This window comes from Anolis sagrei, chromosome 1, assembly GCF_037176765.1.
Source record: "Anolis sagrei isolate rAnoSag1 chromosome 1, rAnoSag1.mat, whole genome shotgun sequence".
NCBI lineage: Eukaryota > Metazoa > Chordata > Lepidosauria > Squamata > Dactyloidae > Anolis > Anolis sagrei.
Genome location: NC_090021.1, coordinates 120,950,504 through 120,967,014, shown reverse-complemented (window position 1 = coordinate 120,967,014; position 16,511 = coordinate 120,950,504). Strand labels below are relative to the sequence as shown.

General features: G+C 39.9%; 1 protein-coding gene across 1 annotated transcript in view; it reads right to left on the bottom strand.

The window, feature by feature from the left end:
- TMEM18 (transmembrane protein 18) overlaps positions 1 to 13,555 on the bottom strand; it is a 41,965-nt gene extending 28,410 nt beyond the window's left edge. Inside the window, exon 1 of the mRNA XM_067468200.1 lies at positions 13,429 to 13,555. Coding sequence (XP_067324301.1) covers positions 13,429 to 13,479 — 51 coding nt within the window. The 5' untranslated portion in view covers positions 13,480 to 13,555. The remainder of the gene's footprint in view (positions 1 to 13,428) is intronic.
- Between the last annotated feature and the right edge of the window lie 2,956 nt (positions 13,556 to 16,511).

The window sequence follows — 16,511 nt, the reverse complement described above, 5'->3', positions numbered from 1 at the left end:
ATTATCTTTCTGATAGAAAAGATTTAAACCAACATATAGAAATAACAGTTTAGAAGAGAATGGTCTTTTGCATCTGGACATCATCCACAGGATCTTAATCTGTCCTAAGACTTCTGCTGAGATCTATTTATGAATCAGTAGATTAAAGTAAGGGAGATGGATATGAAAATGAAATTAAGATGAAGGTGCAGAGAGGAAGCAATGACAAAGTATTTTGGAGGGATGTGAAATATTTTTTTTTAAAAAAAATCATACTATGTTGCCTTATTTCCTAAGCTCAAAATAGGGTTGGAGAGTAAAACCAGTGATGGGTTAATTTTGCTGTCATACTTAAAATGAAATAGCAGATTAATTGTGGAAAGCACACTCTTGAGTTTAAATTTAATTGAATTACAATAGGGGGTTATTAAATATTAATGAATTGTGTAAACCCTTGTCCACTGATGTTTCTGTCTCTCTTGAAACCATTAATACAATGTGAATACAATAACTAGAAGCATCATAAATGCATCATAGTGTCTGGAGAATTAAAATATGAGAAGCAAAATTCTATGGGGAAAGATTTGTACACTCAGCAGCCTGCTGTATCAGTTAGGGACCTCATCTTATGTGCTGCTGGAATCACCAGGCATTGTGACAAATTTGGCAGTGCCAGGTGGAGGGAACCTGCCGCCCCACACCCCAAATCTCCTGGCTTCCCCCCGCCTCATCCTACAGGAGAAGCGTCCACCACTCAGCTTCCCCTTATAGATCCCAATATAATATGTGAAGCCTCCCATGTTGCCGCTGCTGCAATATACACTGGTTCCTCTTTAGTTTTGCAACATTAGTCTTAGTTAACTGTATGTCATGGGATGGGAGCCGGTGAGCCCTCTTGCAAAACTCCACCACCAATATTTACCCCATCTTTTGAGGTGGTGGGACAAGATACCTGTTCCTCAATACATTAAAAAATAATAGTAGAATTGAGGTAGGGGAAATATGTTTTGAGATTACAACAAAATTGCTGAGGCTGTGCAAATACCTACTTTGTACTCCATATAGAGCACTAGCAAATCCTAAATCCAAGTTATCTGCTTTGAATTGGATTATATAGCAGTGCTGACTCATATAATCCAATTGAAAACAGATAATGTGTATTATTTTGCTTTGTTAATTTGAATTACAGTGGTTCCTCACTTATTGCGGGTGTTATGTTCCTGGACCAGCTGAGATAAGTGAAATTCCGCGCTGTAGGGACGCCCCCTCAGCTTTCCCCTCCTCGCCCTCCTTACCTTCCTTCTCCTCCTCCTCTTCATTGCCTGGGGCCTCTTCCCGTGGTGCCAAGTGGCAGGAAGAAGCCCCAGGAGGTGAAGAGGAAGAGGATGGGGAAGGTAAGAAGGGCAAAATTATTTTTAAAAAAAACAAACAAACCACAAAACAGCGAGTCCCCAATAGGCAGACCACGAAGGAACGAGGGACCATTGTATATGGCATTGTATAAGGAGCCCTAGTTTTGGAGAAGGAAATATGGATGCATATACACTATGAAACGAATGCAGTTTGAAATTACTTTAACGGGCATGGCTTGATGTTATGGAATCATAGGTTGTAATTTGGTGAAGCATTAGCATCATTGGGCAGAGAAGGCTACAAATCTTTTGAAACTACAATTCACACGATCCTTAGCGTTGAGTCATAGAAGTTCAATAGGTGCCAGATTGCATTTATTCTACAGTGTAGATGCTCTCTATGTGGATGACACTGTGTGAAGGTGAGACTGTGGGTATGTGATTGTATGTCTGGCAGCATTATGTCTAACACCCTTCAATCATAAATTTATTTATTTGTAGTATTTCTGTACCACTCTTCTCTAAATCAGCAGTGGTTTAATTTTTTTTTTGCTTCTAAAATTAGATTGAATGTGTTCATAATGTGTTCCTGTTTCTGAAAGAGTCATATCTCAAGGTCCTGTGAGCTGGAATTCATCACATGTCATTCTGCTTAATATTTTAAAGTCTTCTTCATAGAATCAAGGGAAAAAATCTGGAATAATTCTGATGACACCCTCGAATGCATCTTATTGTTAAGCAGCGAGTCTTTCATGAAAAATTCCTGCAGGGTTCCCCTGAAAGAAACTGTATTCCAAAGACAGGACTCATTTCTTGAGTTCTACTGAGGGAGTTCTTCAAACCCTGAAATGCTAAAATGCACTGGGCTTTTTATACACTGGATCCTCTCTGCGTTTTGCATTTTTCTACTGAATTCTTATAGATTTAAGGGAGGCAAGTCACCCTTTTTATATAGCATAGGTGCCTCCCTATGAAAATCTATGCATGGATTCATTGTGACTTTCACACAGAAGAGTCTCCTTGGGACTGCAAGTCAATGGCTTGTGCACACAAACTCATTGAAATATATTTTGTACTTTGGATTACAATTTATGAATTTCACTAATAAAGTGGATCTGAAATACACAACAAAGCCTTGGCATTACTTTTTGAAGGTACATCTGTTTATTAAAATCCTTTACCAGCTAAGGGCTTATTATGATATGAGAGAAACAGAAATGGAGCATTAGGTAAAGATTTACATAGCATGAAGCTGCTATAAGAGGCTTACAGGTGAGCAAATTACATTTCTTTCCTGGGCCAGGATTTCATCAGCAAGGAAGGGAGGTTAGACAAAGATGGGGGATTTTTATTTTGAAAACTGCATAGTGATTTAATAGAACACGTGCTTGGCTTATGTATATTATTAATATAGTCGACTGAGCATATCTGTTAATTATTCTGTAATTTGCTGTTTATGATTTGTTTTGGAACTACACTACTTGATATTCAGTTTATGAAGAGAGTCTTATGAAGATGACTTTTGAAAAATTAACAGGAGTTTAAAGAACAAATTGTACTGTCTGTTTAGTCATTCATGGGATTCCTGATCTTGTTTGTCTTCCTTTCTTTTCTTATATAACACCATGCTATAAAAAAACTGAAGAATTCAAAACTTTGGCATCACATATATCTGGCAAAGGTTTATAATCTAATACAAATGGGGATATGGGGGAAATAAGGGACCTAATATAAATAAGAGAAAACAAATACTGGATATACTCATAGAAGCCTTAAATTTTAAAATCAAAAATCAACTCAAAATCCTGGGTCAATTTATCAATGGGTCAATATATCAGTTGTAAACCAAGGTCGCAACAACTTCTCTCATAGAACTCCAATATGCTGATGATAATGTAGTCTGTGTGCATTCAGAAGAAGACCTACAAGCCACTCTAAACACCTTTGCGGAACCATACAAGAAGTCTGCTCTCTCATTGAACATCGAGAAAACCAAAGTGCTCTTCAATCAGTCACCAGCCTCTGCAATGCCAGGAATACAGCTTAATGGTGTAACATTAGAAAATGTTGACCATTTCTGCTCCCTTGCTAGCCACCTCTTGACAAAAGTCAACATTGACATGGAAATACAACACTGCCTGAGTTCTGTGAGTGCAGCATTTTTCCGAATGAAGCAAAGAGTGTTTGAGGATCAGGACATTCATTGGGATACCTAGGTGCTAGTTTATAAAGCTATTGTCCTCCCAACCCTGCTATATACTTGAGAAACGTGGACTGTCTACAGATGTCACACTAAAGTCCTGGAACGATTCCATCACTGTTGTCTCCAAAATATCTTGCAAATCTCTTGGGAAAATAGGTGAACATATGTCAGCATTCTGGAAGAAGCATAGACCACCAGCATTGAAGCGATGCTCCTACACCATCAATTCTGCAGTACTGGCCACATTGTCCGAATGCCCAATCCCCATCTCCCAAAGCAGTTACTATACTCCCAACTCAAAAATGGAAAACAAAATTTTGGTGTACAGGAAAAGAAATTCAAAGATGAGCTTAAAGCTAATCTTAAAAACTGTGCCATAGACACTGAGAACTGGGAAGTACTGGTCCTTGAGTGCTCTAACTGGAGGTCAGCTGTGAACAGCAGTGCTTTGGAATTTGAAGAGACACAAATGGAGGGCAAAAGGGAGAAATATGCCATGAGGGAGGCCAACTCTGACCGGGACTGCCTTCCACCTGAAAACTGATGTCCTCACTGTGGAAGAACATGTGAGTCAAGAATAGGGCTCCACAGTCACCTACGTATCCACCACCAAGACACTGCACTTGGTAGGCCATCATACTTGGACAATGAGGGATCACCTAAGTTAAGTAAAAGTAAAGTATAACTTAATTTTCATAAAAACAAAAGAAAAAAACTCATCCCTTTCTCTTGAGTAGAGTGGCAAAAGGCATGAGCTTGGTCTGTCGTAGCAGAATATAAAAGAAATGCAGACCCCTTCTACTTGTTCTGTATTAACAAACTTATGGTTTTTTAATACCTGGTTGGAGAAAGGGGGGTTGTACATATCTTTCGCATTTCCCTTCAAGGGAGTGCTGAGAGTAGAAGGGTTTGGTGCTGTCTTTAAAAAGGGAATTAATACTGTACATTAACTGGATGCATCTACACTACCAAATAATTCAGTGTGGGTTTCACATCAGCCTGGTATGATCACACAGTTCATGCAGACTGATGTGATTTGACCTGGGGTAAGCCCCAAGTTTTTTTTAAAAAGACACAGAGGAAGGTCCAATTCCTTTAGCAGGATTTAAACCTTCTGTGTATTGGGGCAACGGACAACCATCCAAGATCCCTATGTGGGGTGCTGGATCACTGTCTACATAGCTATACTGCACTCCCCAGGCTCAGGCAGCCAAGGAAGGTGAGATAGATGTCCATTCCTTCCCTCTGCACTCCCAATTTTACTCAGAAGAAGAAAGAAAATCCACCTATCACATGGTATTAAATTTCTTTTTCTTGGTCCTGTGCCATGAACCTAGCAAAGGAACCTGGAAAGAACAATCCTCCTTCTTTAGAGAATTTAAAATTGAGGCTGAACACCCATGACCGTGTTTTGACTGCATATTCCTATATGGCTGGGGTTCATAGGCCTTCTGGCTTCTTTCAGTTCTATGATTCTGTTATTCTATGACTCGTGCACCAATTCATAAACCAATTCAACAATTTCAATGGAGTCTTTTTTGTTACTGTTCACTGTTAAAGGACTGTAGCAATATTAAAAGGTAAATGTAAAAGTTTCCCCTGACATTAAGTCCAGTCATGTCCGACTCTGGGGACTGGTGCTCATCTCCATTTCTAAGACGAAGAGCCAGCGTTGTCTGTAGACGCCTCCAAGGCAATGTGGTCAGCATGACCTCATGGAGCGCCATTACCTTCCCATCAGAGCAGCATCTATTGATCTGCTCACATTTGCATGTTTTTGAACTGCTAGGTTGGCAGAAGCTGGGGCTAACAGTGGGAGCTCACCCCACTTCCCAGATTCGAACTGCTGGCCTTTTGATCAGCAAGTTCATTACCTCAGCAGTTTAAACCACTGTGCCACTAGGGGCTCCAATATTACACTAGTTAAATAATAGGATGATTATTTAATCACCTCTGAGGATGCTTGCCATAGATGCAGGCGAAACGTCAGAAGAAAATGCCTTTAGAACATGGCCATATAGCCCAAAAAAACCTACAACAATCTAGTGATTCCGGCCATGAAAGCCTTCGACAATAGAGGATGATTTTGCATTGGTGCAAATGTTCCTCTTTTCTTCAATTGATTTCTGTAGAACAGGCGTCCTGGGAAAAAATTGTTGTGTTTTACTAACGTTGACTATCTTAGCTAGTTCTGGAATTGTATAACCTGACTGCCAAGTTTCATTTTGGGAAATACTGTGTTAATTTAAACTGATATAGGAAGTGGGGATGAAAAGTTTTTAATCCCCAGAGTTCTCAGGAAATAAAATCAGCTTGCACAGCAACAAAGTTTGGGGCTTTCACAATTTTTGTTCTTCTCCGGAAGGGATCTCTATGTTCCCTGGTATCCAATTGAGTGGCAAGGGAAAGTGAGCTAAACTCTGCAGGATAGTGATGTGAATTTCTCCCTTGGTTTGTCCTGTCCCTGAAGGGGGCAGGAAATTGTATTCTTATTTTCAGTGTTCTGCGGTGAGAGATATTTTAAGTGGGTCACCCCTTACACAAAAGCCAACTCTTTCCTAACAAATTCCCAAAGAATGAGAGCTATAAAACATTCATCTGTCTTTTTCTCCCTAACTATTCTTGCAATTAGCCATGTGAACCATAAAACTCAATTCACAATGTCTAATAAGAAAGGATAGCCACTGTTTATCTTTAGAATGGAATTTTTCTTTTTGCTCCTCCCTTTCAGCAACTCAGTGGAGTAATTTAAATTGTCTTGAATGAAACTCACACAATTAAAATGAACGGCTGAGGCACTGTTAATTCTATTACTTAAGCAATAAGAACATCCTGAGCATTGGATATCTGATTGAAGTGTTGTCCGTCATGGTACTTTTTTTGCAAATGAAGTGTCTGCAAGGTCTCACACCTGGAATGAACAGCTGGCAATTCCGTAACTGGAAAATACTTGAACCAAGTATCAAAAATAGCAGCTTACTGGTTTAACCCTCTGAACCACTCAGGAAGTGGCTGGTGACATTTTCATCCACTCTTCATGTGAGCAATCTCCAATGTGAGAAGGAATTGTAGAAGAGACCCCGCTTCTGCCTATAGCAATGGGGATTACTCAGAGGAGGGGCTGGGAACATCAACCACGACAGTTTATTTATTTATTTATTTATTTACAGTTCTTATATTCCGCCCTTCTCACCCCGCAGGGGACTCAGGGAGGATTACAGTCAACACATATATGGCAACCATTCAATGCCAGTTTTGACAAACAACATTTAACACACAAATACACCAAGGCTATTTAACTTTTTTCTGGCCGCCAGGGGAGCTGCTGCTTTTCATCGTCCATCAGCGACACCGATGAAGTTCTTCCGCATTCCACATTCCCCGGAGTCTTTTTTCTTTATGGCCTCATAAATTAGTTAAATTTAGCCTCCCACACAAGGTGGTGCCTTATTTTCCTACTTGACAGATGCAACTGTCTTTCGGGTTGCAAAGGTCGACAATGGGCTACACAATGGCTGGACACCCACTCCAGCCCGGGCTGGCTTCGAACTCATGACCTTTTGGTCAGAGTGATCTTAATGCAGCTGACACTCAGCCAGCTGCGCCACAATCCCGGTGCCGGGATTGTGGCGCAGTTCTACACAAAAATCCCCCCCCCCCAAAATAAATAAAATAAAAATGCCTCTCTACTTCCTGATCCTTTTTCATGTGGAAAATTCTAATCCTGTTGTGGGATTTTGATTTTCCCCTGTGTTTTTTAATCCATTACGCAACTTTCCCCAGGTTAAACTGCATCTGTCTGTATGCCTTGTGTAGATGCTTGCAGACTGATATGTAGAACCAAGTGATAGGAAAACATACCATTGTCAATTGCAGCAGCTGTTTCCTAGTAAGTGGAGTTTGAGCTGCATAGCTATGGTGGTTACACATTCATAACTCCCCAACAGGATTCTGGCCGCAAGGATTTATATCTAGCAGTGAGTAAATTGAAACATAAAACATTCTGAGATGCAATCAATATAATCAGGGGCCAACAACACTAGAATATAGGCAGAAACACTGCAGGGATCCCTGGCAGCAACCCATTTTGTACCACTTCATCAGCTGCATGGCTTTTAGATCCTAATTCTCTTGGCTTCAGGCTGTAGCTGTATCGGATTCTTATAAACATTTATCACCTTTACTTTCTTGCTCATAGTCATTCCAAAGAAGTCAAGTCAGTCATCTAATTCTAAGTAGAGGGCTTATTTGTGTAGAACACCAAATAAATTATCATTAATTCAAAATCCATTGAAGTGTATCCATTATATTGATTTTAGTTGACTCCTGTTCATGCAAACAAGAGCTCTCTTTGTTTAGATGCACAAGGAGATTAAAAGGCTTCCTGCCAGGTGATTCTTCAGATTTTTCTTAGAAAAGGTCTCCTGATTTGATCTTTTGTCCCAGATCACATGGTTCTTACCATGATTGAGGTTTCTAGCTGTCATGAAATATCTAAAGGGATAATTTGACCTATTTTAGTATGTTCATTCAAGCATGTTGCAGAAGAGGAGGAAGAGCAAGCAGGTCTATGTAATCTCTAACTGTGGTTTGGCTTCAGTTTAGCTAGAGAGAAAGGGCACCTCCAGACAGTGCTCAAAATGCAGGTCCCGTCAGACTTTTACCTGAGGCATCCAAACGATGCCTCACGTAAAAGCAAATTGATTTGGGACAAAGCAGGAAAACCCCGCTTTATCCTGAATTAATTAGATACCCTATTAGACCCTGGCCTTCCTGAAAGGTCTGGTTCTAATGGGGTATGGGCCCTGTGGAGACAGACTCCCAGGACTGCTTCTGCAATCCCAGGAATCTGTCCCCACAGCCCAATTCTCTTCTTTGGGCTCCATAGGCCCAGAGAAGCAAAGAGGGCACCCAGCCCTTCCCACACCCAGCCTAAAAAATAAAGAAAAGCTTACCAGGTTTCCATGAGGCTGCTCCAGCAGCCCTCCTGGTGAATAAAATTGACACGGCATTGGGGGGGGGGGGGAGGGCAAATTGCCTCCTGGCATGTCATTTTTTACACACCAGGAAAGCTGCGAGAGCGGTCTCATGGCAACCTGGTAAGTTTTCTTTATTTTTAAGGCTTGGGGAGGGGTGGTGGGTTAGGTGATCCAATGCCAACCCAAAAGTTTTTGGGATGGCATGGAGAAACCCAACCGGGAAAGCCCAAGTTTTTTATGTGGAGACTTAAAGTTCAGAACAGGTTTCTTTAACCCACTCTGAAGCGGATTTAAGCCCTGTGTGGAAGTACCTGCAGCCTGATAAAACTGCAGTTCCTGCCCTTGGAATCTTGCCTTTCATCCTGTCTTTGTGTCACTTCCCCCCTCCCCCCACATTGGCCCCATCTACACTGCCACATAATGCAGCATAGGAAACTGATGAGCCTGGGGTATCCTAGTGATGCTTCAAACTTATCTTTTTCAACCTGGAATAAACCTAACATATCCAGTTTTATCCCAGGGTGATAAAATACTTGCAAAGATTTGAATCTTCCAGCAAGGTGAAGAGCTTTCCAGGTGTGGGAGGTGTGGAACGGCTTCCTGGGATTACATATATGATCCCATGTTGCAGTCCCCACAGCCATCCTATCTCCAAGGGCTCAACCATCCTATCTCCAAGGGCTCAGGCAGACTCATGCAAAAATGTACCTTAAAAGCCTCGGTACCAAGGCACAATGTTTCTCCAGTGCTCCTGGCACTCCAAAAGAATGCCACAGAACTTTGGACTCCCCTCCCCCAAAGTTCCTGGTATCATATAACAAAAATACACATCTAGGTTTATTACTAGATTTAGAATCATTAAAATAAATTATGTTGTTGAGCAAATTTTTCTATATCAAATGGTAAGCCTTTGTGGTATGGCCTTTGTCATTTGTTATAGAACTGTCATAATACCCTTCTAACACAAGTAATTCTGAGTGGAAAAATCAAGACCTTGTCACTGGTCAAATGGCCAAATTGACCACTTGACCACTGTATTAGTGATCTGTGACAGCCAAGTGAAGACATTATTTCCTCTGGCTATAGAGTTTAATGGCTACATTTATCTTTCAAGGAATACCTTAACATATTTATATTCACCATATATATGACACACACACACATATATAAATGGATTTTGTTTTTAAAAATGTGTCTACTGTAAAGCATTTCTTTCTTCTCTTTTACAAAAATGTTTTTATTGAGAAAACAACTTCACAAAATTCAATAGAACAAAAGAAAATTTACAGGCTGTCAATATTCTTTAACATAACACAATAAATACACATATTCGTGCACATTTCTTTTTCTAGATCCTAAGCTCAGGTGTCATTTTAAAAACTGACATGAAAACCAAATGGATCTGTATTATTTCTGCTTCCATTAATAAAAGCAATAAAAGTCTTTCATAAAGGAGGGATCATGGAATTAATTTCTACAGTTGCAAACCAATGTTGATGAAACCAATTTCTATGAAAGGACAAAGCCACAACTTCTCATAACAACTTTGTAAAGTGAAGTTGTGTAGGCCTTTTTGAGCAATCACCATATTAGCCTCTAGTGCAGTGGTTTTCAACCTATAGGTCCCCAGATGTTTTGGCCTTCAACTCCTAACAGCTAGTAAACTGGCTGGGATTTCTGGGAGGTGTAGGCCAAAACACCTGGGGACCCACAGGTTGAGAACCACTGCAGTCTAGTGATTCTCAACCTGTGAATCCCCAGGTGTTTTAGCCTACAACTCCCAAAAATCCCAGCCAGTTTACCAGCTGTTGGGATTTCTTGGAGTTGAAGACCAAAACATGTGGGGACCCACAGGTTGAAAACCACTGCATGACTAGATGAAGCTATTCAGGTTTTTGCTTTCTTTGAAATAAAAAAACCCCCCAAAAGGTATTTCTTTTCATATTCAAAGAACTTTTGATGTGTTTCAGTAGCTGTTGCTTCACTAAAAACTCTAAGTTGTAACCTTGAAGTTAAATTTTTGTTGGGTCCTAAAGGAGAGGGCCACATAAATGTATTTATGGTGGATATTAATTTCAGGGTGTAAACTGAATATCTTGTTAAAAGCTTTTAACTCTTTTGAGAGGAGGAAGAGGGTTGTATAGCAATTATTTAAAAAACACACCCCAGGATAATCTAAAGGTATTGTAAATGGGTTGCAGTGTTTAAACAATAGTATCACACAAGATGTTGAAGGCTTAAAAGCAATTTCAGCCATAAATTGTTCATGAAAAGCACCATTAGAAGTATGAATGGGCTTTTAAATATAGTGAGAACTATATGATCTAAACAAGGGACAAGGAAGTTGTGACAAAACATTGCAGCTATATATGGAGAGACAGTTCTGCAGTTTATAGCAGGATATTAATTCAGTAACTTGGAGTAAAACTATAAAATAATATAAAGTTTTTGTACCATTATAGTTTGTTCCACTAGCACACAGGCAACTTTTTGTTTTAGCCACTTTGGCAAATTGGTTGTCTATAACTAAAGGTAAAGGTTTTCCTTGACATTAAGTCTCATCATGTCTGACTCTCGGAGGTGGTGCTCATCTCCATTTTTAAGCCAAAGAGCTGGCATTATCCATAGATGCCTCCAAAGTCATGTGGCTGGCATGACTGCATGGAACACCATTACCTTCCCACCATAGCAGTACCTATTGATCTACCTACAGTTTATTTTTTTTAACTGCTAGGTTGGCAGAAGCTGGGGGTAACAGCAGGAGCTCAATATGAATTATTGATCTTTTGATCAGCATGTTCAGCAGCTTAGCGGTTTAACCCACAGCACCACCAGGGGCTAGGTTGTCTATATTTCCCCCTTTATTCAATATGGAAGACTCTTCATACAAAAGTATTGACTATAATGAACACCTCTCCTGCAATGGTATACTTTCCCTGAAACATTTTGATTGCAATTCTTTAAAAGTATTAGATAGATTTTTTTTTAAAAAAAAATCTTATCTTTAGATAATTTAGAACCAGAATGCTACTAATCCAAATAGACTTTCCTTGAATTTCAGGAAGATCATTTTCTTTGAAAGTTTCCAATTCAAATGACCTTCTTACTTTTTTGGGACAAATTTGGATTTTCAGTTTCAAAGCTGCCAGAAGATCATATTACAGGTTAATAGAAAATAATTGTTTCGGCCACAGTTCAAGTTAATGGTCAACCAGGTTGTGTCATGTCAGCCTCATTGTGTCTCACATTGGCTGTTTTGCTGCTCAAAAGCTTCTCTTCATTGAAGGTTTTCAGGAAAACTCCAAAAGTTGGCTGTAGAGGGAGCTGCAAGATTGTTAATCCTTAATGTTGTCAGGTTGCTGTGATGAGGAACTTTACAGAACGAATGCATATCAGGGATCAAACTGGACTTGACTTGGGGACAAAACAGATGAGATGTGGGAAAACCATAATTAGATCTCTTAGGGTTTTTTGAAAAATGGAAACGTCAAACCAACTACAGAGGAGGGCACTAATGTTGATGAAAGCAGTGGCACCAAGTACTGTATTCTGCTTTTCCTTTGCAGTGCAGTCTAGGGCCCCATCCACACAACTGAATAAAATCCCACATTATCTGGTTTGAACTGGAATATATGGCAGTGTGGACTCAAATAACCCAGTTCAAAGCAGATACTGTGGGATTTTCCGCCTTGATATTCTGGGTTATATGGCTGTGTGGAAGGACACTTGAACAAAACTACCTTCTTGAAATTGTCATTGTTCCATAGGAGAGATCTGACAGCACCATAGAGCTATTTGTATCCCCCCTGCTCCCCCAAGGAAATAATAATCAGATTTAAGGGTGTTAATTTCAGTTCAGAAGACAACAGGATTTACTTTCTAAAATACCACTGTTCCACTCAAATTTGTTTAGAAGGTTTAACAAACCTAGAGGGAGATCCAATTATAGATCTTCAATGTAAAAAGTTTTTGTTTGTTTATTGGAAAAGCACTATTGAGGGGAAATGATTAGAACACTTCTTTAAAGGTCTTATGTGCTAAATGTACTTTTCTTTTCCACCTAAGTTGTATTTTGTACTGTGGAAGATAGAGATGGATGAAGATGTAATGCTCACTTTCTTCCACATTGTATCATCATTAAAAACAAAATGCATGGCATTCCTAAACATCTCCACTGGCCCAAGCCCACAAGGTGCTGTTATATGTCCAGAATAGGGGGGAAACATTGCCATAGAGCATCTTTTCATCTTTCTTAAAGATGAAAGAGCCAGTCAGAAGAGGTGGCCACTCAAATTTTGATTTAAAAAAGCAAAACAAAAGGTGGGCACATAATCCTTTTTATCTCAGCTGTATATGACCACTTGGCTTTCAGACACATTCAAAACAACTAAACCAAGGTATTCAGATAATGACTCTGAGAGAGATCCGAAGTCAGCAACTACAGGTCACCAAATAGTGGAAAACCCAGTTTATGCATCTTTGGTAAAATATAAAAAAATAGAAGACTGCAGATAATCATTAATAAGAAATGATGAAGTGGTAGTGTCTATAAAATCTAAATTGAATGCTTCTCCTATAATTATGTACTTAATAGAATTAGTAGGGTTGTTCTTTAAAGCCAAATAACTTGGATAACCACCTTGCTGACAAGAAACATCCTGGAGACAATGATGTCTATTCAAAAGGATGATAGTTCCACCTTTATCAACTGGTTTTATAATGATATTCCAATTGGAAGCTAATGATTTCAGGGTAAGAATCCCCTTACAGGATAAAGCCACCTTGAGAACATATGTATTAGGGGTACAATTTTGTCATAAGTCGTACCAAATTTGTTAAATTCATACTTATGGCACAATATACAAAGCGTGGGCGTGGCCCGCATGTAAACCTTAAGAATCAAAACTTATCATACCTTTTTGTTTGCATCTTGTAAATCTTGGAAGCCTCCCAAAGTCAGTTTCATTTTCAGTGCAAGGAAACAAAGCGAAGCCAAAAAAGCTGCCTTTCCTCATTAGATTTATGTCCTTTTACCACCAGGAAAGGGAAGCAGCAGGGAGAAAGCAGGGAAGGAGACCGAGAAAGCACAGAATTCTGGGAAATGTAGTTTGGGAAGCCCAGTAGCCCTATGCCAGAGAATTCAAAAGGCCCTGCCCTAAACTACATTTCCCAGAATTCTGCTCAGCATCAGAAATTTCCAATCAGGATAGGAGAGAGATTTGTCCCTCTGTACCAGCAGCCAACCAGACTTCCAATAAATCAGGTGACTTCCAACGAATCACCAAAGAGGAGAACTGACTGATACTTCTACTAAGTAAATCTCTATGCTATGCTGGGAAGAAATCCCAAAATGGAAGTCCTATTGGTTAATATGAGAAGGAGTCAATGAGATACTTTTGTCAAAACTTTAGAAAATTCCCTAAAATCAGTACATGTGTGAATATTTTTGAAAGTTGGGGGGAGTGATCCCCTATTATCTTGTGTCATTGTATAGAAAACTCAATGAGCTAGTTCCTGTAGTTTTTTTAAAAAATGTTGTTTATAAAAACTTTGAAAATCTCCCAAAAATCTGTGGATAAGTGAAACGTTCTGAAAATTGGTGGGCTAACAGTGGCAAACGTATTCTACCATTGTAGCAAGTTTCATTCCAATAGTTATAAACATAAGGGAGAAAGGAGCCTCTGAAGTTTTCCCACTTGTGCAATTGCTATAACAAAAAAAGTAACAAAATTTAGTTTCTCCTGTTATAGTAGTGAAAGTTTTACTAATGATACTTTAGAAACAAAATGTCAGTGTTCCCTAATTTTGTAATGACTTTTGAAACATTTTTAATTCATTGCACATGCCTATTACCTATATCAGGAGAAATGCAGGATAAAAATTAAGGAATTAATATTACAACAGTTTATCAATGTCATGCAAAAACACTTTCTCAAAAGTAGAGGTATGGTTATTGTTCATCACAGGAGTGAATTTAGATTTTGACCTGAACCAGAAAGAGATTTGTGATTACATCTTTCCAAAAATTGAAGTTTCGATAGTCTGGTCAATTTGAAATATCAAGTTTGGTCTGAAAGGACTAGAATTTGGCAGTATAAACAACAAACAAACATGGTCATGATTTAGAAGAGAATGTTCATTAGGGTGAATAAATATGAAGATAATTTCATAGAATCATAGAATCAAAGAGTTGGAAGAGACCTCATGGGCCATCCAGTCCAACCCCCTGCCAAGAAGCAGGAATATTGCATTCAAATCACCCCTGACAGATGGCCATCCAGCCTCTGCTTAAAAGCTTCCAAAGAAGGAGCCTCCACCACACTCCGGGGCAGAGAGTTCCACTGCTGAACGGCTCTCACAGTCAGGAAGTTCTTCCTAATGTTCAGATGGAATCTCCTCTCTTGTAGTTTGAAGCCATTGTTCCGCGTCCTAGTCTCCAAGGAAACAGAAAACAAGCTTGCTCCCTCTTCCCTGTGGCTTCCTCTCACATATTTATACATGGCTATCATATCTCCTCTCAGACTTCTCTTCTTCAGGCTAAACATGCCCAGTTCCCTAAGCCGCTCCTCATAGGGCTTGTTCTCCAGACCCTTGATCATTTTAGTCGCCCTCCTCTGGACACATTCCAGCTTGTCAATATCTCTCTTGAATTGTGGTGCCCAGAATTGGACACAATATTCCAGATGTGGTCTAACCAAAGCAGAATAGAGGGGTAGCATTACTTCCTTAGATCTAGACACTATGCTCCTATTGATGCAGGCCAAAATCCCATTGGCTTTTTTTGCCGCCACATCACATTGTTGGCTCATGTTTAACTTGTTGTCCATGAGGACTCCAAGATCTTTTTCACACGTACTGCTCTCGAGCCAGGCGTCCCCCATTCTGTATCTTTGCATTTCATTTTTTTCTGCCAAAGTGGAGTATCTTGCATTTGTCACTGTTGAACTTCATTTTGTTAGTTTTGGCCCATCTCTCTAATCTGTCAAGATCGTTTTGAATTCTGCTCCTGTCCTGTGGACTATTGGCTATCCCTCCCAATTTGGTGTCGTCTGCAAACTTGATGATCATGCCTTCTAGCCCTTCATCTAAGTCATTAATAAAGATGTTGAACAGGACCGGGCCCAGGACGGAACCCTGCGGCACTCCGCTCGTCACTTCTTTCGAAGATGAAGAGGAAGCATTAGTGAGCACTCTCTGTGTTTGTCCACTTAACCAATTACAGATCCACCTCACCGTAGTTTTGCCTAGCCCACATTGGACTAGTTTCCTTGCCAGAAGTTCATGGGGGACCTTGTCGAAGGCCTTACTGAAATCCAGGTACGCTACATCCACGGCATTCCCCGCATCTACCCAGCTTGTAGCTCTATCGAAGAAAGAGATCAGATTAGTCTGGCATGACTTGTTTTTGATAAATCCATGTTGACTATTAGCGATGACTGCATTTGTGTCTAAGTGTTTGCAGACTGCTTCCTTAACAATCTTTTCCAGAATCTTGCCCGGTATCGACTACTGTCCGGTCAGCCTCACGTCGATACCGGGCAAGATTCTGGAAAAGATTGTTAAGGAAACGGTCTGCAAACACTTAGAAACAAATGCAGTCATCGCTAATAGTCAACATGGATTTATCAAAAACAAGTCATGCCAGACTAATCTGATCTCTTTCTTCGATAGAGCTACAAGCTGGGTAGATGCGGGGAATGCCGTGGATGTAGCGTACCTGGATTTCAGTAAGGCCTTCGACAAGGTCCCCCATGACCTTCTGGCAAGGAAACTAGTCCAATGTGGGCTAGGCAAAACTACGGTGAGGTGGATCTGTAATTGGTTAAGTGGACGAACACAGAGAGTGCTCACTAATGCTTCCACCAATTTAACCACCAAGTCCTGTTTCTTTCCTGATCCAAATTTAAAATGTGTAATCTTTTTCAATTCAAATTGGACTGCTGTTTGTTGATTGAAAATATCTTGTGCAGAATCTTTTTTACTGGAAATACCTGTAAA